The sequence below is a fragment of the Thunnus maccoyii genome, chromosome 7 (genome assembly GCF_910596095.1).
Source record: "Thunnus maccoyii chromosome 7, fThuMac1.1, whole genome shotgun sequence".
Taxonomy (NCBI): Eukaryota; Metazoa; Chordata; class Actinopteri; order Scombriformes; family Scombridae; genus Thunnus; species Thunnus maccoyii.
In genome coordinates, this window is record NC_056539.1 from 24,088,277 (window position 1) to 24,109,988 (window position 21,712).

The following is a 21,712-nucleotide window of genomic DNA, read 5'->3' on the forward strand; positions in this document are numbered from 1 at the left end:
GCTTCTGACTCTTCCACGGAGTTTTCCGTACTTCCTTCTTGCCAGTAAAATATCTTTATGTCATAAGGAATACTTTTTTTGTTTTCGTGTAGTCGGCTTTAATTAGCCTGCATATTATCTAACTTAGTGTGATACCGCAGAACTGCGTTCCTGCTGACTGCCGGGTGTGTGTATTGTACATCTGCCGAGAAACTGAAGCACCTCCTCCATCTTCAGTTCTACAGTGGTGGATACTCTCGAACAGCATGACACAGTTTTCAGGATTTGTGAGTTGATAGTGCGCTCCTGCTAAGGTATGTTACCATTTCTTTTCTTTTCAAGACACAGTGTTATGTTTAAGGCAAATAGGAGAGGAATATGGAGAGGAAGGTCAGTGCCAGTGACTGCGAGTTGTGGAAGTTTAACCAGCGTCCTCTTGAACAGTTGACTTTACGCAACGCAGAGGACGAGGAAACTAAAATCGCGTCAATATTAGGACTCAAAGAACATCAACACTTTATTGATGCCTTTTGTAATAGCCTGTATTCAGTGTGAAATGAGTAAAATACTGCAGATCAGTGTGAACAAATGCACTTAGTCGTCGTTAAGAAAATAACATTTAAATTCCTGTTTTGCATGTATAAAATGCTTTATATCATACTATATGTTTACATAACTGAAAATTAATAGTTTACACTACCAACTATACTGTCTTACATTATTTATTATTGCATGTCACACAGTCAGGCCTTGTCAGAGTTGACCTTATTCTGCTTAGCCAAAAAAAGAATCAGGCAAAACCTGTTTACAGGGGCCTAATAACAAGTTAGTAGGAGATACCCTGTAATGACTTTTCACTGTAATATTTCTTTTGGGAAATGCACAGTGATTCATAGAAGTAGCCTTGTGAGATTTTTTCACTTCCAACCTTTATCTTGTACGTCTCAGGTACACGTATTCATACAGTAGGAGACACCAGTATACCTTTAAAACCTATAATTACTCCAACTGTTTTGCATCATGGCTGGTTGCTGTGTGTCTCTTTCACATTCTACATCCTCATATAAAAAAATTGTGCTGTGAGGACTCTGGGATATGTTGGCACACACACAGGAATCAACAGGCTGCATGCACTCATTGTATGCTGCAGAACAAGGGCAGTGTGAACTGGCACTTTCGAAAGTTGGACCACTAATGCAAACTACGTGACCAGTTCTGTGAACACAGTGACTCTCTACGTGCTCTCAGTCCCCTCAGTAATAATACGCTTTGGTGAACAGCTGAGAAAAGGCTCACTGACCTTGATGTGCTATCCCAGCACACACACACACACACACACACACACGCACACACACACACACACACATGCACACGCACACACACACACACACCGTATTCAAATTTCTTATCAACATATGTATATTTAACCATCGTAAAGAGAAAGGCTCAATGTTGCTAAAAATAATTGTCTCACCCCCTCTTCTGTAAATGCACCCTGCTGCTTCCCTGCTGCACATTATACTGTTCACTATGTCATACACACACTATCTTTGCTCGGTGAGATTGGCCATTTGACATCAGACATACATCTTTTTTTACTGGCATCTTTCTCACAAACTGCACTCACTTTCTCACAAACACCGGACTCAGTCCTTCTATCTTGGGTTTGTGGCTCAGCACACTTCCTACCCTGTCAAGATGCAAAGGACTTCACTGATATTTCTAAAGCAGTTCTGGCTTATTTAAGACGGTATCCTTCTTTAAGAAATTACAGTAATAAGTCTGATTGTTGAGGCTGTGACAGCTGCGGTCAAATGTGGATAAATGTGCTTTTCTCATATTGTTTACTTGTTATCTTGCAAATTGTGATCAGAGGAAAACCTGTTCAACCGATATGTTTCATCTTCCAGGCTCTAAATGTTTCAGTTCATGACTGAGATGTTCTCCTGAGTTAAAGTTCACATCTTGTCGAAGGCTTACTCTACTGACGGCAGACAATGGCTTCCAATATAATTGTGAGTATGGACATAAGTACAATAAAGCCAATAGAAGTGGGGAGGTTTTTTTTGTTTCAATTAATGTACCAAATAGTTCTGTAGTAGGCATTATCTTTTTGATTTTTGAGCAATAAGCATGAAGGAATTCTAAGCATTTTTGGACAAACATTGCACCAAACATGTCAACTTCACGGCCGCGTTTATTATCACTGTGGATTTTACAAATAGCAAACATGAGCATGAGATAATGTGTTTGATATCTGCATTCACAGCCCTGTAGGACTATAGGACATCTGTTAAAAGTCTCTCAACACTTACTGTTTTAAAGGCTTGTGTATACTGAGTTGAAACCAAATTGTCTCCCCTGCATTACTACAAAACATACAAGAGACCTTTATAAGAAAAGCATCAGAGGCTAATGTGTTCCTCATGAATGGTCACACCTTAAAACAGCTGTAAACATGAACAGATGTCTGAAATGCAAAACAACTTCTGTTCTTAATCCAGCATGGGATCAATGATGGGTATTCATGGAGGACAAAGGGGACATTTCTTTAAGAGATTAATGTACTCCAAAACTGTTTGAATTTCAACTTATATGTTGCATGTTGTCTAACATTGGAGACATTAGCACAGACTGTTGTGTAGCCTATATTTTAGCATGTTTTTGAAGTGAGCATTTTGCCATTCTAATGTTATTCAGATGGGAGAAAGTAAATATTGATCAGTGTGAACACAGCCAGGAAATTAATTTCACACTTAATGTGACATTCAGTGTCTGTCTGCCAAAAACCTCAGATGTTTTCACTGAATGACACATGAACCTGTAGTGAATCTGCTTACATAATGTGCAAATGTATATATTTCTCAGGCATTATAGGATATACTCCTGATTAGCTGTGTGATTTGTATCATCCTGGATACCATCGCTCCTTTTAAAATCATGCATTCTAAACCTAAATCTGAACCATGGTTGAATGACACCATGTGTGCTGTCCTTTGACATTTTAAAGGACAGCTGCTGCAGATATCAGAAAATTGTCAAAGCTGAAAAGACAAAAGATTTTTCTGAAATTATTTTAAGTAATTGTCACAAACCTCTTTTTTTTTTTTTTTAGTACCATTAATGCTATTCTTAATACCCCCAATCTGCTTGTCTTGATGTTTTCTCATAAACCTGTGAAAAACTCCCCGACTTTCCTTTTTGACAAGATTGCTATCATTAGAGCACATATCGCACCCCCTTCTTACGACCCATCCATCACTGTCACTTGCTCTGATGTTTTTAACCAGTCTGAGCCTGTCTCTCCAGTTCAAATCTTTAGCTTGTCCCATAGATGTTTTCCCCCCTAACCTTTTTAAAGAGATTTGTGAGACTATTGGTGTTGTACCAGCAAATTCTAAGCATGCAGTAGTGCAACCATTGATCAAAAAAATCTAATCTGGACACTTTGGTTCTCTCTAATTTTAGGCCAATTTCCAAACTGTTTTAGATGAAGTTGTATGCATACAATTGCAATCTTTTTTATACATACATTGCATTCTTGAGGTGTTCCAGTATGGTTTTAAAGCCCTTCACAGCACTGAATCAGCTCTTTTAAAAGTTTTTAACAATCTTTTATTAGCTACTGACTCTGGGGAGTCCGCCATTTCACACCTGTATTCAACACAGTAGACCACAGTAGTCTCATCTGTCACCTGGAACGTTGTTTTGGCATTAAAGGAACTGTTGTGGAGTGGTTCAGGTCTTACTTGTTGACCGTGTTTCCTCCTCAGCGCCTCTCCCTTGTGGAGTCCCTCAGGGTGCTATTATCGAGCCAATCCTTTTTTCCCTTTACATGCTCCCCTTAGGGTCCATTCTTAGAAAATATGGTGTCTTGTTCCACTGCTATGCAGATGACGCTCAAATTTACCTGCCTTTTAAATGGAAAGATATAATTAAAACCATTGTCGGACTGTCTCAAAGACATCAAAGCTTGGATGACCTTACATTTTTTAAACTATAATTAGAGTAAAACTGAAGTCCTGATATTTGGACCCGTTAGTGCCTGTGAGGCCCCTTACATGGATCTGCGTTCCCTTGAACCATGTGTAAAACACACAGTAAAAAATCTGGGTGTGATAGTGGACGGTGATTTTAAATCGGACAAACAGATAAACTCAGTGATAAAATCTACTTTTTCCAGCTGAGGCTCTTATCTAAGGTCAAGTCCTTTTTATCATTACATGATTATGAAAGGGTTATACATGCTTTCATCTTATTCCGACGTGACTACTGTAATGCCCTTTATGTTGGTGTTAGCCAGGCCTCCCTCTCACGCTTACATTTAGTCCAGAATGCTGCAGCTCGTCTTTTAACAGGAACACACAAGTGAAAACACATTTCCCCGTACTGGCCTCCCTTCACTGGCTACCTGTATGTCTTAGGATTGATTTTAAGATTTTATTGTTTGCCTACAAATCATTTAGCTCAAACCTATCTCTCTGACCTTTTACAACTGCACATCCCATCAAGGTCACTCAGGTCCACTGACCAGTTGCTTCTGGTTGTCCCAAGATCAAGGTTGAAACACAGGGGAGATCGTGCCTGGCCTCTACACTGCATGTTTTTAAATCCCGTCTTAAAACTCATCTTTATTCCATGGCGTTAAACTCAGTATGAGAGTTGCCTTTCTTTTTCTTATGGTCTTATTGCTTTTAGTATTTTATTGTCTTTTTATTGTTTAAACTGGTCGTTGTGTTCTTATTGTGTTGTTTTATGTTTTTTGCTTTTTTCATTGTACAGCACTTTGGTCAACTGTTGTTGTTTTTAAATGTGCTTTATAAATAAATTTGACTTGACTTGTATAATTTGATTTGGCTCACATGAAGCAGTGACACTAAACTGACCTGGAGTGACTGTTGTATTGCAGGTGGAACAACAGTTCTCTCACAAATTCACAGTGAAGGTAGTTCGAGCAGAGAATGTCACCAAGGGAGCGCTGGGTGACCTATGTGAGTCTGAATACATTTCTTGCTTCTTTTGCACATGATTCTTACATTCATACATATTGCTGCTTCAAATTATTCAAAACATACTGTGTGCACACAGTAGGTAAATCTATGTATTTGTGTTATTTTCTCCAAGAAAAGGTCTCCAACAAGAATAAAGTTCACCATCTTTATTTTTGCTGGGTAGGGGGAAACTGTGAGTTTGGGCTCTGTTGCTGTTTAGTTACACTGTAGGGACACAAATCCTAATAATTCAGTTTGTGTGTGTGTTTGCAGTGGATACACCAGATCCGTATGTGGAGCTGTTCATCCCGACAGCTCCAGAGAGCAGAAAGAGGACAGCGCACATAGACAACAACATCAACCCAAAATGGAACGAGACGTTTCACTTCATATTAGACCCCAACCAGCAGAATGTCCTGGAGGTAAGAACTGCATTTTCTGGTCTAATTTAGTCCAGTATAATCTATCCCAGTACAGAGGGGAGGGATCTAGTGGAGCGTAAACCCACATTAACAAAGTTAATCATTATTTTTATGAGATTAATTAATAGTATGATCATAGAAACTATCAGAATGACTCATGCCACATTTTTTTTATATTGATAGTTGTTTAACTAGACTGTTTGTTCATGATTTAAAGGTGTGAACTTGAACATATGCCAGAATAACGAATGCATTGATCTTGACATGTGACAACTGTACACTTCTGTTGTTTATTTTAATCAGCTAACATTAATGGACGCCAATTATGTGATGGATGAGACACTTGGAACGTCATCCTTCGACATCAGCAAGCTCAGAGTAGGCCAGACAAAGACGGAGATTTTCCTCATTGGCAAAGTAAGACATTTCACCTTCACATTAAACGCATGTAGTGCAGGAAAGTACTGTCGACACTTATAGAAGCTTAATTTACATTCTCGTTAAGATCCCACGGCCTCCAAAGAAATTAGATATATCAAGATTGATCACAAGGAAATGTGTATGAAAAGATGAACATGACACCTTTCATTTTTCCATTTGATATAATGTTGTTGTTCAGCTTCAGTGAATCACTACACACTATACTGCATGTGTATGGAGGCCAAAGTGTGCCATCAGAATAACTCTAGACTTTTTTGTTAGTTAATCATAACAGATTAATTAATTGATACATTTTCAATATATATAAATAAAGTAATGTATATAAAGATTGATTTCATTTCTATTTAAATAACGATTGCAATGATGCAAAAAGGTTTTAAACTGACCATTATTGACCACTGACCATTCTTCTCTCTTTTCCTCTTATTTTCATTTTTTTTTACCTTGTTCATTCATTCTTTTTGCCTGTTGACAAAAACACCAACCACAATCAACAGCTCCTTCACTGTACCATAACCACATATTTCATTGTTTTGACAGGCAACCAAAGTATATTTAGAGATGTTACTGGAGATCTGGTATGTATTCCAATTACTATCAATCATCTCAGTTATTTTAATTTAGCGATAAAGTGATAATTGTTAGTATTCACTCTGGCATCAACCTAAAGGCCCTCATGTGAAATGCAATACAGGTAATATCTAAATTATGCTGTATGTACAAATGTGTCACAGGTTCACTGGAATACACTGGAATTCAACTACTGTATAGACAGGAATTCACCTGCAGCAGTGCAGAAACTAAAATTAGAACTGAAAGTGGTGTGGCTCCGGATTAACAGGATACTTGTTAAAGCTAATATAGAGTTAAAATGCATCATAACTCCCATTGTATCACTGCATAGACGATAGTGGTAAGGTTTGGAAATTCCATACATGTTTAAAGGTTTACTAATTATGAAAAAGTGAGTTGTAAGAGAGGTTTAAGGTTATGACTGTTTGTCTGTTGACATTTGCTTGTCATGAGATTATTATGAGACATCTTATCTGACCTAAAGATCACTTTCGACATCACCAGTAGTATTCCACAGACTTATCTGCCTCTCAGCAGAACATGTGAAAGGTATTCACCTTCCCACTATCAGATTTCTATCAGAGAATCTTATATTTCATAATTTGTGTGTACAGCACCAATCTTGACCTGCGGTTCAGCCTGGCCCTGTGTGAAAAAGAGAAGCAGTTCAGACAGACCCGCAGAGAAAGAGTGATGCTGGGCATCAAGAAGCTGCTGGACATGGAGAAGCCTCGTTTCCTCCCCAGCTCTCCAGAGGAGGTGTGTACAGAGCAACAAAATATTTTAAAATAGAATAAATATGAAAATCTTTTTCAATAATTTATGTAAATTAGTGAGGTGATAGCTTAATTTATTCAAGCACTCAACTTCACCATCCTGTTGTCCTTTCCTACGTACAGTACAACGCTGGAGTAGCATGTGGCATGAAAAATTAATGGCTGCTGTGAGCTGACAGAAAGCCATTCATGTTTCAGTAACATTTTCTTTTAAATCAGCCCATTGATTCACACTTAAAGAAATAGTTTGACATTTTAAGAAATTTGCCTAATTGCTTTTTTGCAAAGAATTAAATGAGAAGCTCAATACCACTCTCATAACTTTCTCTAAAATATGAAGCTACTGTACGGTCAGCAGCCGTTAGCTTACAGTAGTTTAGCACAAAGTCTGGAAACAGCCTGGTTCTGTCCGAAGTTTAAAAATATCTTAAATCTAGAAACACCTTTATATATCTCCTCAGTTTGATCAGTTTACACTTTGTTTTTTTATTCCCCAAAATGTCAAACTAATGCATTAATAAATGAGCCACAAAAATGAAGCGAAGTGACTCTTTGTCTCACTGCGACATATATCCAACACATCTTTTTCATCGTACTGGTGAAAAAAAAACTCTCTTATTCATTCTTATTTATGAAATGTAGCGTTTATTAGTGAAAAAAATGTGCAATAAAAAATAGTACAAATAAAACTTGTGCAAATCTTTGAAGTCTGTTGCTATTGGTAATGTAGCCAGACTTGCTGCAGACTTGCTGACTTGCCAATTTCAAAACTGTGAATGCACTTTTTCACAAACTGTGTTCTCAGTCTATAATAACACGTCTGCATTTCTCACACTGAGAAGTGAGGCATGCAGTGAGCTCTATAAGCTTCACGCTCTGCTCCCCCTGCTCTGAGCTAAGCAAAGTTTCAGTTTCTCGCGAGTATAGTTTTGGCTAGACGCCCTTGGGCCTGGCTGTAATCTCCAACCAAGCCTGCTCATGTCTTCAACTTGTGCCGGAAACTCCAGAGGAATTAGATAACCAGCCACGGCTTTCCACTATGCTCTAACATCACATAATTCGATCTCCATGATGGGTCTTGTGGGACAAAGTTTGTCAGAATATTCATAACTTACTATAAGAAGAAAACAGACTGCAGACAGGAAACAATGTTGCACAGTGACAATTACGAAATAGTTGAAAATCTGAAGGGATAAGTTTAAAAATGTTGCAAAGGTGTGACGCAACTGGCATGGCTCCTTCACTGTATAGAGGCAAAGGAGGGAAGTTACTCAAGCTGAAAGAATGAGATAGAAAGAATGTGAGACTCATACACTTGCTGTGTAGTATGTAATTATGAGATTAAGTACGCCTCTGTCTTCCTCTCATCATTACTATCTTTTTGTGTATATATATGTGTGTGTATACGTATGTGTGTTACAGGTGCCAGTAATAGCCATAGTGGGTTCAGGAGGTGGTTTCCGCGCCATGGTCGGCTTCTCAGGTGTGATGAAAGCCCTGTTTGAGTCTGGGGTCCTGGATTGCGCCACTTATGTCGCTGGTCTCTCCGGATCCACCTGGTCAGTTTTACTTCCTCTCTTCTCTCTCTTCTCCTGACCCCTTTTATTTTTAAAGGCACTTTCTGTCTTTTTTATCTTCCTCTTTGTTGTCACTGCCACATTTCTTTTATCTTACGTTCTCTCTGACTCTCCTTCGGTGTTGCCTCCTCCCTCCTCTGGCAAACTTTCCTGCCTTCCTCTGCTGGTATGAAGCTGTCATCAAGCGAACACTTCTGGCTTATTTCAGTCTCCATCTTCATGTTTGTGGAGTGACTTATTGGATTTGACTTCCTTACAAGTACAGTAAACCGCTATGGTGTCATAAAGAGCAGAGTGTGTTTTTTAAGCATATATTGAGTGACTCCAGAACATTTCATCTTAGATTTACATTTGTGCAATACGTCTTTCTTTCTCAATGCTTCATTGTGTCTATCCAATTCTCTTTTTATCCCTGTAGGTACATGTCCACTCTCTACTCCCACTCGGAGTTTCCAAATAAGGGCCCAAAGGAGATCAACAAGGAGCTGATGAAAAGAGTAAGCAGTAACCCGCTTAGGCTCTTGCTTCCCCAACACATCACCAACTACATCCAGGCCCTGTGGAGCAAAAAGGCCTCAGGGCAGCCTGTAACCTTTACCGATATCTTCGGTATGCTCATAGGAGAGACGCTTATACCTGCGGTAAGAGCCGTCTGAGAGCTGATGTTTGTTTTAATTTCAATGGAATTCCTTTTTTCTCTGTCTGCTTATCGTTCACCAGTATATTAGCTTTTTCCTGTAAGTCCATGTTTCATTTCCTCTCTTTTCTTTCGAACTGTTCTCATCCTAATTTAAACTTTCTATTTTCATTTCTGTGCAGTCTTTCCCTGTATTTCAATTTCTACTTTCATATTTTACTTTCACATAATCGTGGGAGTCACAATGGAACCAAATTCTGGTGTTGTATGTGAGAATACTGTTTGAACATCTACTTTACGTGTGAATAAATGAATGTGAGTGTAAATGATTGAATAAAGACCGTTCTATTCAATCAGAGGATGGACACCAAGCTGAGTGAATTTCAGGAGAAAGTAAACCAGGCCCAGAGTCCCCTTCCTCTCTTCACATGTCTGCATGTCAAGCCAGATGTTTCTGAGCTCATGTTTGCAGGTAAATATCTGTCATTTTGTGAGTATTTGCTTGTGCTTTTATTAAATTGTGTGTTGCATGTACTCTATGTCCCTCACAGAGCTGTTTTGCATATGTAATGAGTAACTAGAGTTGATCAGATGAGCTTGGCCACATGCAAAATAACCAAGCGATACATATTTCCTTATAATGCTACTCTGCTACCACAGAGAGGATGTGTCATGACGTGGTGGGCTGTCGTGTAATGACTGCTCTGTGGTGACAGATAGCAACTGTGTTATATCAAGAAACCGAGTAGAGTGCACAAGGCCGTAACAGACTCTGGGTTAGTCCCATGTTGTATAGTACTTCCTCAATGTTGATGTAGCCTGCACAGCTACAGTGCAACATGCTTCAGTGGAACTGATAATTTGAATAGAAAATACAATCAAGTAATGACAAAAATCTGTCATGTTTGATAGATCAACGAGTCAAGATGTGCTTATGAGACTGTCTGATTATGTTTTAGTTTAACTTGATGTTTTGCCAAAGGTTCCAAGAAAATCTCATCACAGTAGCTGAAATACCACTTTAATCTTCATGCCATCGTTCATTGGAAGATGTTACGTGCGTGACTCTGTCTTGGTGCTAACTTCAGGAAATGTTCGCATTTACAAATGACTTGAATTGTTGTCATAGATGTTTGTTTGACGCATGTTGTTCAGAAGCACAAAATGACTGCTCAGCTGTGTGGGTTTCAATTCTTGGATAGATAGATCAGAAATTTAAATAAACACACAGTAGCTCAAAAAGCCATAGAGAACACCTTCATTGTGAGGTATGAAGCATCTCAGCATCTCACCCACAATCTGACACTCGCACTGTTACTGTAGCAAACCACAAGCAGTCTGTTTGTTATTTCTTTTGAAGAGCCATTATTGTGCAGTATCACTTTGATATGCATTAGAATAAGGCCAAACTCATTCCTAATCTACAATCACGTGGTTTTTTCTAATTTTATTTCTTATCATCAAATATCAATCAAATTCCCTGTTTCTTTATGACTGAAACAATGGAAAATAGTAAGCTCAAGTAAAGTTCAGTTGTGAAATAATCTGCACATTTAAAAGGCAATTATTGGCTAAAAGGTGACAGAGGCTTGAGTATTTCCATTGTATATGAATATATCTGTGTGTATTGTTTGTGTGCATTTGTGCAACTGTTTTCACTTGCATGCCTGAGTGTTTGTGTGTATGCAGGCGCCTCACAGCAGCGGGTGTTACTGGTGTTGCGACACCCGTGCTTTTACAGAAATATGATGCCACTTTTTCCTATGGTCATTGATGAAATTAAACTGAGTTCCCCATATATGAAAACCTATTGGTCAAGTTAGAGTCATTAAACAGACATCCAGCCAATCACAGCTGTTTGACCAACCCATCGGGCCAGGGAAGAATAAAGAGTTTAAGGAAGGTTAAGTTGTGTGCGTGCTTTCAGACATGGTGCTTCTCTCACAGCTATTTAATACTAGGAAATAAGGGCAGTTCTGCCCTTTGTTATTTCTGACACTGGTTTTCAGTAGAGTACTGTTTTTGTAATGTGAAAGCTGCTGTGTTCTTGCCAATTTCACCCACTGACTCAGTTTTAAGTAATGGGTATGGTTGAGCTGGACAATGTAGCTCAGTTTTCATCTTGTTGTTTATCATGGATGAATGAACTGGCCCTGGAGCGGAATTGATCTTTGGGCCATATTGACCTCCGGTTCCTCCCACTCTCTGTGTATTGTTCTGTTGTGAACTATCAGACAGGTACAGTGCACACTGTACACACAGTGCAGACAACACAGAGGCCCAACCAGCCAGTACTGCTTCTGTGGAATATTATGCCACCCTGGGCTTGCTGTGTTAGTTTAGTTTGGTAATTTGATTAAATATTAATGTTGGAATATGCAACATGTAAGAAGAGAGAAGTAGATTTTTACACATGACCCCTCTGTAAGACAGGGCCTCAAGAATTGATAAAAGAGAACCTACGGTGGCTGCGAAACTCACAAAAAACACAAAAGGTCTTCTCTAGAGCCAGTGTTTGGTTTTTCCATTCTGGGCTACTGTAGAAACATGACACTGCAACATGGTGGGCTCCGTGGAAGAGGACCCGGTCCCTCTGTACTCTGTACACACTGCACCTTTAAGAACGTTCAGTTTTGTCATTCAAATAAAGTGTTGTTAATTCAGACTCAGCTGCTGGAGACTCTTTTTTAGGTCTCAAGGAATTTGATTCCCTGAATTTTGACTTGAAGGTGTCCAGTCCAGGGATACAGACAGTGTTTGCCCATGGTCTTATATTCAATATGAGATTAGACAGTAACTACATATGCTAACTGTACATACATTGCATTTTTAGAGATCAAAAACACCTTGGTAACTACAGAGCAGACACAGCGGTCGGTGACAAGTGCTTATTCAAAATATGGCGTACGTGTTCCAAAAATGTTTCTGTTACATTAACACTGAAGTTTCGACTTGCAGACTGGGTGGAGTTCAGTCCTTACGAAATTGGGATGGCAAAATACGGCACCTTCATGACCCCTGACTTGTTTGGAAGCAAGTTCTTCATGGGAACTGTTGTGAAGAAATACGAGGAAAACCCTCTTCATTTTCTAATGGGTGAGCAACATGTTTTCAGCAACGACCACTGAACACAACAGTCAGACTTTTGCATATCATATTTAATAACAGTATATTTGTGCATCAGGTGTGTGGGGCAGCGCCTTCTCGATCCTGTTCAACAGAGTGTTGGGGGTCAAAGACACAGCTGGTGGCAGCACCATGGAGGAGGAGTTAGGTAATCTATCTCTGTTTCTCTGTTTCTCTTTCTGTGTATTGTACAGTATAACTTTTGTTCTTTATGCATCAAACAGCACAGTATACACAGAAATACTGGAATAAGCTATTAGTATAGTGATGTAAAGTAACGTAATTTTCAGGTTCTTTTGAAAAATTTACAAAAACTGGCCAAATGGACGAAGTTTTGTGCACTTACATTACAACAAAAGAAATATTTTACATACTTGTGAATATATTCTTTATTGTTTAGGAGAAAATGTGTTTCTTACATCCAAAATATGATTTACATGATTATTTTCCTTGTGTAATAATATATTTTGGAATTGTGGACCTTGAGACTTATCTCATATCTCATCATAATCTGAAATATGTGTTTTTAGTCATGGTTACTTTATGTAAGTGAGCATACGTGTCTCCAGCCTTAGTCTTTGGTATGCATTGATCCGTTGATAAGATAACAGGTATGATTTGAAAACACTTTCCTGTCACACCCTCTTACTGACACTGGCATTCAGTTATGTCTGAGATCCTACTGTTTGTCTTTTCTTACGCTCTTTCTCTTTGTCTCATGACACCAGTAGGTATCTTCACACCTTTAAAATGACCTCACCAGACTGTAAATGTGTATTTTGTGAATGAGTCTGTGTGTTTTTTGTGTGATGTTACCACAACAGTGAAGGTATCCGCTTCCTGTGATTGTTCTGACAGCTCATCGGATGTTTGCTCTGGTTGACTGTATTTGTTTAGGGTGACCTTTTAAACACACTTCTGACAATGCATTGGTTGTACTTAAGTGCTAAGAATGTCTCCACCCAGTTGAAGAATGCATCAGTTTATCAGATGTATTGCATTTCCGCCAGGGATTATTCTGACAGCAATAAATAATAGACAGTAAATTTGATAAGGTCTAAAAAACATTCTGTTACTTGCAGTGTTTGTCTGTGATGATATAAATGAGATTAACAAGTTTCTTTTGAAGTTGTAACCTGATGAGTGAAGCTGTCATGTGTCTTACAGAGCAGATCAAACCACAGCACATCGTTGGAGAAGACAGTCTGGACAATGAAGACGGGCCACGTCAAGGTGAGCTGCATGATGCATGATTCATAGGCTCTTTAATGTGTAGTATAATTAAATTTGTTGAAATGAAAATTGTTTGTATCCTTGAGTTCTAACAATCGTGTTGATGTATGTCCTTCATCATGAAACACTTGCCAAAGCAGTTTTTTTCAATACATTAAATTATCCTTTGTTTACATCCTTGTTTGCAAACTCGCAGTCTTTTTCTCCACCGCCGTTGTTGGCACATTACTAAGTTTCTTTGCACAGTACCGCCGCCAACTGTTGATCAGTGGAATAGCTTGAAACTAGTGGCAGGAATGTGAATTGTGTTGACTTCATCCCTGTGTACAACTATTGGTGCAAAACTCCACAGGGTACATTTAAGTAACCTCATGTAGCCTAAATTCAGTTGCAAATTCTTCCAGTTTTATTGCAGAAAAAGACACACTTCCTGAGCCACAGTTCAATTCTTTGTAATTGCAAACTATGTTGAAGGATGGCTCCTCTGGACAAGGCATGCTTAATAGTATTTCTCTCTCACTGTGTTGGTGTTCAGGTGGCACAGAGAACCCGGAGGCAGAGGAAGAGTACCATCGCACCGCTCAAGCCAGCTGGGTTCAACGAATGGTCACGTCGCTCTTCAGTGACTCTGCCTTGTTCAACACAAGAGAGGGCCGGGCCGGGAAGGTACCTGGAAAATGTTTACTGGAAACCATGGAAATATTCAACATGCATGTGCTCATGCTTTATTCTAGTTTCACCTTTCCTATATTCAAATTCACAACAACCTGCCTTTTTTTTACCTCCATACCCCATTTCACTCTCTAACCAGGTGCATAATTTCATGCTGGGCCTGAACCTGAACACCAACATCCCGTTCTCTCCCGTCACTGAGGTCACGTGCCACGCCCCTAGTCCGGAGGAGGAGGTGGATGCTGTCACAGGTGAGAAAGATAAATGCACAATTCAATGCTTCATTTTTACAATAGCCACGCAAATGAAAAACAGGCCAGGACATGATTATTTTGCATATTGTGGTTTTGAATTTCCAGTTTCTTGATCATCTGGTCTGGGACTGTTTAGGAACTGTATACAGTCACAATAGGAATGATAATGAAATACAGGGAAATGGATAATAATAACTGAGCAGTACCCGGTGGTTTAATGTGCAAGTAGATGCATGTGAGTCTAATTATAGTTTGGGTTGTGTATATCAAACCTTACCCACACACAAAATATATTTTAGTACTGACCCCATACTGACCTTTACACTGATGTTTGTTGTAAAAATAAACTTGTTCTGTTATGTTAAAGCACCATAAATTGACTTTTTGCCACCACAGGACAGTGTAAACTGTAAACACAACACTGACACTACTTTCACCATAAAAAGTTGTTGTAGTGAACACAAACAATTGCCTATATACACATCTAGACATGGATCACCATTAGCATTTATTTGGAATTGTGTTTCCTCCTGATGACTAGAAGTCTAATATTCACTCTCTTTTTGGCTGTTTTGGTCTCTGCCAAGTTATGAAGTTAATATCTGGCTCTTTAACTGCCAGCTAACTTTTTCTGTCTGCTGCTTGGTGCTGGGCAGGTAGTGTACAGTTGGTTTATCAGAGTTTTTTTCAGTGAAAACAGCTGCCGGCTGTGGCTGGAAATAAATTTGATGACTTAACAGTGAAACTTAATGGTGACCCCATTATGCAGAAATATTCAAATGCACTATTTTTAGAATGGGTGAAAGTAACACATTTATACTGCATGCAAAAAACTGCATGGTGTTCACCATAAACTGCATGAGATTAGCATAAAGTGGGCATGTCTGTAAAGGGGGGACTCATGGGTACCCATAGGAACCATTTTCATTCAGATATCTTGGGGTGAGAGGTCAAAGGACCCTTTTGAAAATGGCCATGCCAGATTTTCCCTCACCAAAATCTAACCTAACCTTGGAGCGCTATTTTGTCCCCTTCCCGACAAGCTATCATGACATGGTGGTACAATGGATGCCTTAGGTCTTCTAGTTCCATATGATAACAGTATCTTCACTGTAACTTTAACACTGAGCCTGCTACAGCCTCTGAAAGACAGTAATGTCGGCCAAGGACGCCGGCGTCCTTGGGGAGTTTAAGAGATTAAAACATGTTTGTTAAGCAGACTAAGGAAGTTAGGCAGACAACAGGCACTGCAATGCAGGTGTGGTATTGGCACCAGTATGAACAATTTTTAAAAATGATACTCAGCCGTACTCCCAGTCAAAATTACATATGTGAGTCACGAAATCAGCTGGGTTAGTTGTGTGGAATAAAATGTGCGTGCAGACAAAGGCAGTTTCACAATAATGTTTCATCATCATTTAATTAATTTGGTGGAATTTTTTCAGACCCAGATGAGTTTGATCGTATTTACGAGCCTCTTGATGTGAAGAGCAAGAAGATCCATGTGGTGGACAGCGGCCTGACCTACAACCTTCCCTACCCCCTCATCCTGCGACCACAGCGTGGTGTTGACCTCATCATCTCTTTTGACTTTTCTGCACGACCCAGCGACTCCAGCCCCCCATTTAAGGTCAGAGTCCGACTTTATGCACAGTCATGAATTGCTAAAAATGATCAGTGCAAATGGAGAATCAAGAACAAAATTTCATAAATTGTAAATTTACACCTTAGGAGCTCCTGTTGGCAGAAAAATGGGCTCGAATGAACAAGCTCCCATTCCCCAAGATTGACCCCAAAGTCTTTGACCGAGAGGGCCTGAAGGAATGCTACGTGTTCAAACCAAAAAAAGGCGAAAAGAACTGCCCCACTGTCATCCACTTTGTCCTGGTCAACATCAATTTCAGGAAATTCAAAGCGCCTGGTAAGTGCATGTGCATGTGGTGAGGTTTCCGCCGCATATGTGAGAGGGAAAATATGCCAAAACAATCTGGATTATTATAATAATGCTGTTTTACTGGCATGGCATATGAGGCATCTCTTCCGCGAAGTTGCACTGGAGTTCAACCATATTCAGTAAACCGTGGACAGCTTTTCATGTCTAGTCAGAAGCCGGGCCCCTCATCTGAGTGACCCTCATAAAAAAAAAAGTCTCTGCTCAGGGTCAGCGTGGTTAAGTAGTGGAAATGGTGTGCCTGTCTTTAAGCACACCTGCATTTTGCTGTGTGTGTGTGTGTGTGTGCACGCACACACAGACGGGAACCACAGTGCACTCAGTGTTTTATGAGCTGTCTGGGTGAATTATGGTTCCCTTAGGAGCCAGGTGGCGGTAGGGAATCTCTCAGTCCAGTGGGAGAGCTCTGTGTGTAAACAGGCCATACATCATGAGCCATACAAAGACACACTAACACTACATCTCCAACTCATCTCCACTCCAATGCCTCTTTACATTCAGTAGGTCATCTGCCTACATACTTCCGCTGTTTATGGACATTACATAATGGTTTTTGCACTCGGACCCAAAAGACGTCCAAAGGAATCACACTATATATGGACTTCCCCTCTGTGGAAAAGAAAGTTGGATACTTTAAGTCTTTAGGGAATCAGTTCAGAATTGGACGCCTGCATTTTCCAAGCTGTAACTTTTTCCTGCACGTTGTCTTTCATATGATGATAGAAGTTTTCCACAAAAAGTAGCTGATGAATCCGACGTGACTAAAGCAAACTATCTTGCAATCTTACAATTAAATTATTCTAACAGCTTTGATTCTACTTTTATTTTCCTGTGTAATAAAGCACCATAAAATTGTAAACTCATTGTTGCACGCCTTGTCTCTGGTTACAAAGAAATTAGAATAATTCATGTATTGTCTTCAATAGTAAATAAGATCAAATTTGAAGCAAGCAGGGTTGTGCTTCAGACACGCAATTGTTTTTTATTGCCTCAGTAAGGTGTACATTTAAAACATATTAAAATTTTGTTAAATAAATACAAAACAATTTTACCTCAGGGTATTTGAAAGGTTTGAACTCAACTCTTTAGCCTATGTTGATGGGAAGTGTAAAAAAAGGTGGTGAGATTGTTTTGTCAACTGCTGTTGAAACTCAACATATATTATATATTTCATCCTTGATACCAACTCTATGTTCATCCCACTGGATCAGTTTTTATTTATTTACTTTCGTTCTTTCTTATTTATGAACAGGTGTTCCCAGAGAGACCGAGAAGGAGAAGGAGTTGGCAGATTTTGACATCTTCGACGACCCCGAGTCGCCTTTCTCTACTTTTAACTTCCAGTACTCCAACGAGGCCTTCATCCGACTCCATGACCTCATGGAGTTCAACACTCTCAACAACCTGGAGGTCAGTTCTGTCTTTACGAGATGTTTATTGTCTACAAAATTGAGATTTCTGGCACCAAGCAACATCAAACAATAGCAATGTCTGCAGTTTATACTACAGACACTGGATGTGTCTTACGGCCATGAAGGGATTATATAGTGATTCACTACCGCACCTTCACATGTTATGAATGATTTCAGTTTGTTGCATCATTCATTGTCATTCATGGTTAACCTCATGTAGTGTTGTCAATAGGGGAAGTTTTGCATTTTTGTATTGTCATTACCTAATTAGCAGTTTATTAAGCAACATTGAAAATTTCAAATTCCAAAGACCCGCCTTAGACCAGATGGTACAAGTCTTATTTAATGTCAGACTGACTTTCATTTACCATATCTGAATCACTCCTGCTGATTAAGGATTCAAATGTGATGCAACTTGAAGGTCAGCTTATTCGGACAGACCTGCACTGTCACGTTTTCCTGAATATCTCAATACTCAGCGCTAACGTATGGAAAATGACATTCTTGCCTAAGTATCAACTCAATCAAATGGTATTAACATTATTATTTCCATTGCTGGAAAAATCCGACGTGTAGGCAGAAATTCAGAAGTCTGGAACCAGGCCACAAAGTTTCCTAAATCATCCAACGCTATTGAAATGTCCCCTACAGCATGAGACTTCAAACACATGAGCGCATCCTGATCTTTATATATTTAATAACCTGGAAGTCCCAATAATATTTCAGTCAATATTGCAAAAATGTTTTGTTTTCAAGTACCTGTCATCTTGCTTCTTTAAATAATAAATCTAAATATGAATAGACACTAAACACATCTTAAAACTAATGCACATTGTTGGATGATAAAGAAGACTCAAGTGAACCTTGAGACCTCTTCTTGCAAAAAAACAAAACAAAACAAAACAAAACAAAAAACAGGAAATGTCCTTGTATTGAAATACAAATTAATAGATCTAGGGTAGCATTATTTTTCCTCATTGATGATAAAATATGGCATTTTGGAATTAATCTCTTCATTTGTCCCCAACAGGTGATTAAAGAGGCCATCAAGGACTGCATCGTGTCCCGGAAAGAAAACCCCTCAGGCCGCTCTCTTCCGTTCTCCCTCAGTGAGATCCCGAAGAAGAAATTTCTCAAAAGAGATCCGAAACCCTGGAATCTCCTTGGAAATGATAACCAGTAGCCTGATCTAAGGTGGAGACTTTGGATAAGCGGACTATAGGGATTTTTGTACATTCTTTTGGAAATGTGATCATATGTTGATCTCTTTTCTTTATGTTTTTACTCCTGAGGATTTGTAAAACTCTGGATTTGAGATAAGTGCCTGATAAAGGGATTTTGTAAAGAATCTTAATGTTTACTGATAAAAAAAAGTCTTGTGATTGCATTCATAGAAAAACACAGTGGGAATTTTCATTGTACTTTATCTAACAAATTTGACTTCTGGGAAACCTGCTTTTGCTGTCGGTTTTTGTTGACCACAGACAGATGATGGTTGCTTTCCCTGTGGTTATGAGAGAGACTGGATGTTGAAAATCAACACTTTCTAAACACTGCAATATGACTGGATTGTTGACTCCATCACAAACAGCAAGAGATTGTGAGTCCTTCCTTTTATTTTTGATACTTTCTGGGGATCTCTACCTAAACCATCTCTATGTTTGAAAGAAATGTCCACTTCATACCCCAGTGCTCATTTCACTTTCATACATCATGTGAATTTTCTACTGGAGCTGCAAAGTTCCCATTTCAAGTGGACACCTCTTAGCCTCAGCTCATGCTGCCGAGAGTTAAACATTTGCATCTTTAATATGATTTTATATGCAATCATACTGTTTCCAAACTTTGCTTTCAGCTATTTGAATGCACTGCAAGAAGCCTCACCTGTAGTATACCTGTTTGTCAGCTGAACTTTTTCCATCTCGAACGTGCGGCTGCAAAACATGCTATTCGCCATGTTTTTGTTTTTTCACCAGATGGCTCGTCTAAACATGTAATTCTGTTTGATAACATGGAAGAGGAGCTTGTAACGCTTGGTTTTGTTTGATGGCAACTCCTAAACACGCCAAGTGCACCCCCTCTCGATACCTCAAACATCTCAATGTTGTTTACCCACCTACAGGGAAGGAGCACTCCCTGCTTCTCTGTAGGGAGTGTCTCAAATTAAAGCCACCATTTTGGAAAAACAAAAACTTGATACCATGGAAACGGCCCCGCTACTTCTTTCCCTCTCTCTTTCTTTCTCTCTCTCTCCATCAGGATAAAGGTGTGTTTATTTTCCTGACCATGTTGTTTCAGGCTGCCTTTTAGATACCGGCACAGTTTGTTTTTCTCGGGCCATTTCCTCCTCCTACAATCCAACTTGCTGCAGGATTCCTCAAACTCCCCCATATGCTGAAGTGAAGCTTAGGTCAGAGCAAAGGAAGGCTGGGTGGAGTGGTGAGTGCAATGACGAGACCCACTTGCAGCTAGAGACGGTGGCTCTCGGCGGCACTCAGTGGAATTTTACACACTACTACCTACACCTGCAGAAGCGGAGGCCTGGAATCTGACACACTACACCTATACCTGCAGGGGCCCAAAGGCTGCACAGAAAGCAGTGGAATGTTACACTGAAGCACTTCCAACCCCTATATGCTCATTCTTCAGCCTCACTGGTTTGGAAGAAACTCAGAAAACTGAAAACAAAAAAAAGTGTTTTGCAGTCTTGCTGCAGGGATGAATGGGCAACAAACCTTTGCAACTTGCAGTTTTCTTCTTCTTTTTTTTTTTTAGGAGATGATTCATGTCAGTTTTTACATGTTTATGTTTTATGTTGTTTTCTTTAAATAAATAGATTTACATTTTGGGGAAAGGCATTGATTAACCTTCTTGCTGAGCGAGAAGATCGATACCAGCATACAAAACCTTAACTGTATGAGATGAGACAAGAAAACTTTCATTTGTGACATTTAGAAGTGCTTGTAGCTAGATTTTGTTACCTTTGGACAGGCTAGCTGTTGCCCCCTGTTTCCAGTCTTTATGCTAAGCTAAGCTAACCAGCTCTTGGCTGTAGCCTTATATGTAGATTAAAGGACATATGGCATTATGTATTTTCCATATTTTGTGTGCAACAAAACAAGCAGGTCATTTTTGACACCCTGTAAAACTCATGTTAGGCTACACTTTTTCATTTTTCTTTATAGCATTTGGCTGATTAATTTAGAAAGTATACAAGAGCTGTAGTATGTTTCTTTTTCTTTTTCTTTTTCTTTTTTTTGTTTAATTACATTTTTATGATCTATGACAATGTTTACAAATGTGTAAGATGCTAAAGCTCTAGGGAATAAAGTGGTTTATATAAATACTGCTGTGATCATTAACTCTGTGTTATAGCTGATGAGACATGTGCATTGTAAAAATAAATAAATAAAAGAGAGATATTATCCTCTGCGTAATGTTTTCTGTTAAAATATTTGACACCCTTTTCTGTATCAAAGAGACCCTTCCTGAAATAACACATCAGCTGGAGAAAAAGTGAAAGGTTGCAGCTCCAGCATGTTCTGTTTCCTTTTGTTGTAGATTAACTGTTTTAAAAATGTGGTGATATAAAGTAGGCGTATGCTTTTTAGTGTGTTGAACTGTACCAGGATCAAAAGGAGAGGTGTGAAATTCCAGAGCCCTAGAGC

The 21,712-nt window shown here is 39.2% G+C and overlaps 1 protein-coding gene across 2 annotated transcripts; it reads left to right on the forward strand.

Moving 5' to 3' along the window:
* The first annotated feature begins 12 nt into the window (after positions 1-12).
* pla2g4ab (phospholipase A2, group IVAb (cytosolic, calcium-dependent)) lies at positions 13-21,469 on the forward strand. Of its 2 annotated transcripts, XM_042416434.1 has the most exons (19): positions 13-293; positions 1,890-1,994; positions 4,889-4,970; positions 5,244-5,392; positions 5,696-5,809; positions 6,374-6,411; positions 7,021-7,165; positions 8,605-8,741; positions 9,178-9,400; positions 9,754-9,868; positions 12,355-12,492; positions 12,581-12,670; positions 13,690-13,755; positions 14,291-14,421; positions 14,567-14,678; positions 16,127-16,311; positions 16,413-16,602; positions 17,885-18,042; positions 19,075-21,469. In XM_042416434.1, the coding sequence occupies exons 2-19, from the start codon at positions 1,977-1,979 to the stop codon at positions 19,225-19,227; spliced, it is 2,244 nt and encodes a 747-aa protein (XP_042272368.1). In that variant the 5' UTR covers positions 13-293; positions 1,890-1,976; the 3' UTR covers positions 19,228-21,469. The 2 variants fall into 2 exon arrangements, with proteins under 2 accessions (XP_042272368.1, XP_042272369.1); XM_042416435.1 differs by lacking the exons at positions 13-293; positions 1,890-1,994; positions 4,889-4,970; positions 5,244-5,392 and having other exon boundaries at positions 5,739-5,809; positions 6,331-6,411.
* Positions 21,470-21,712: the final 243 nt, after the last annotated feature.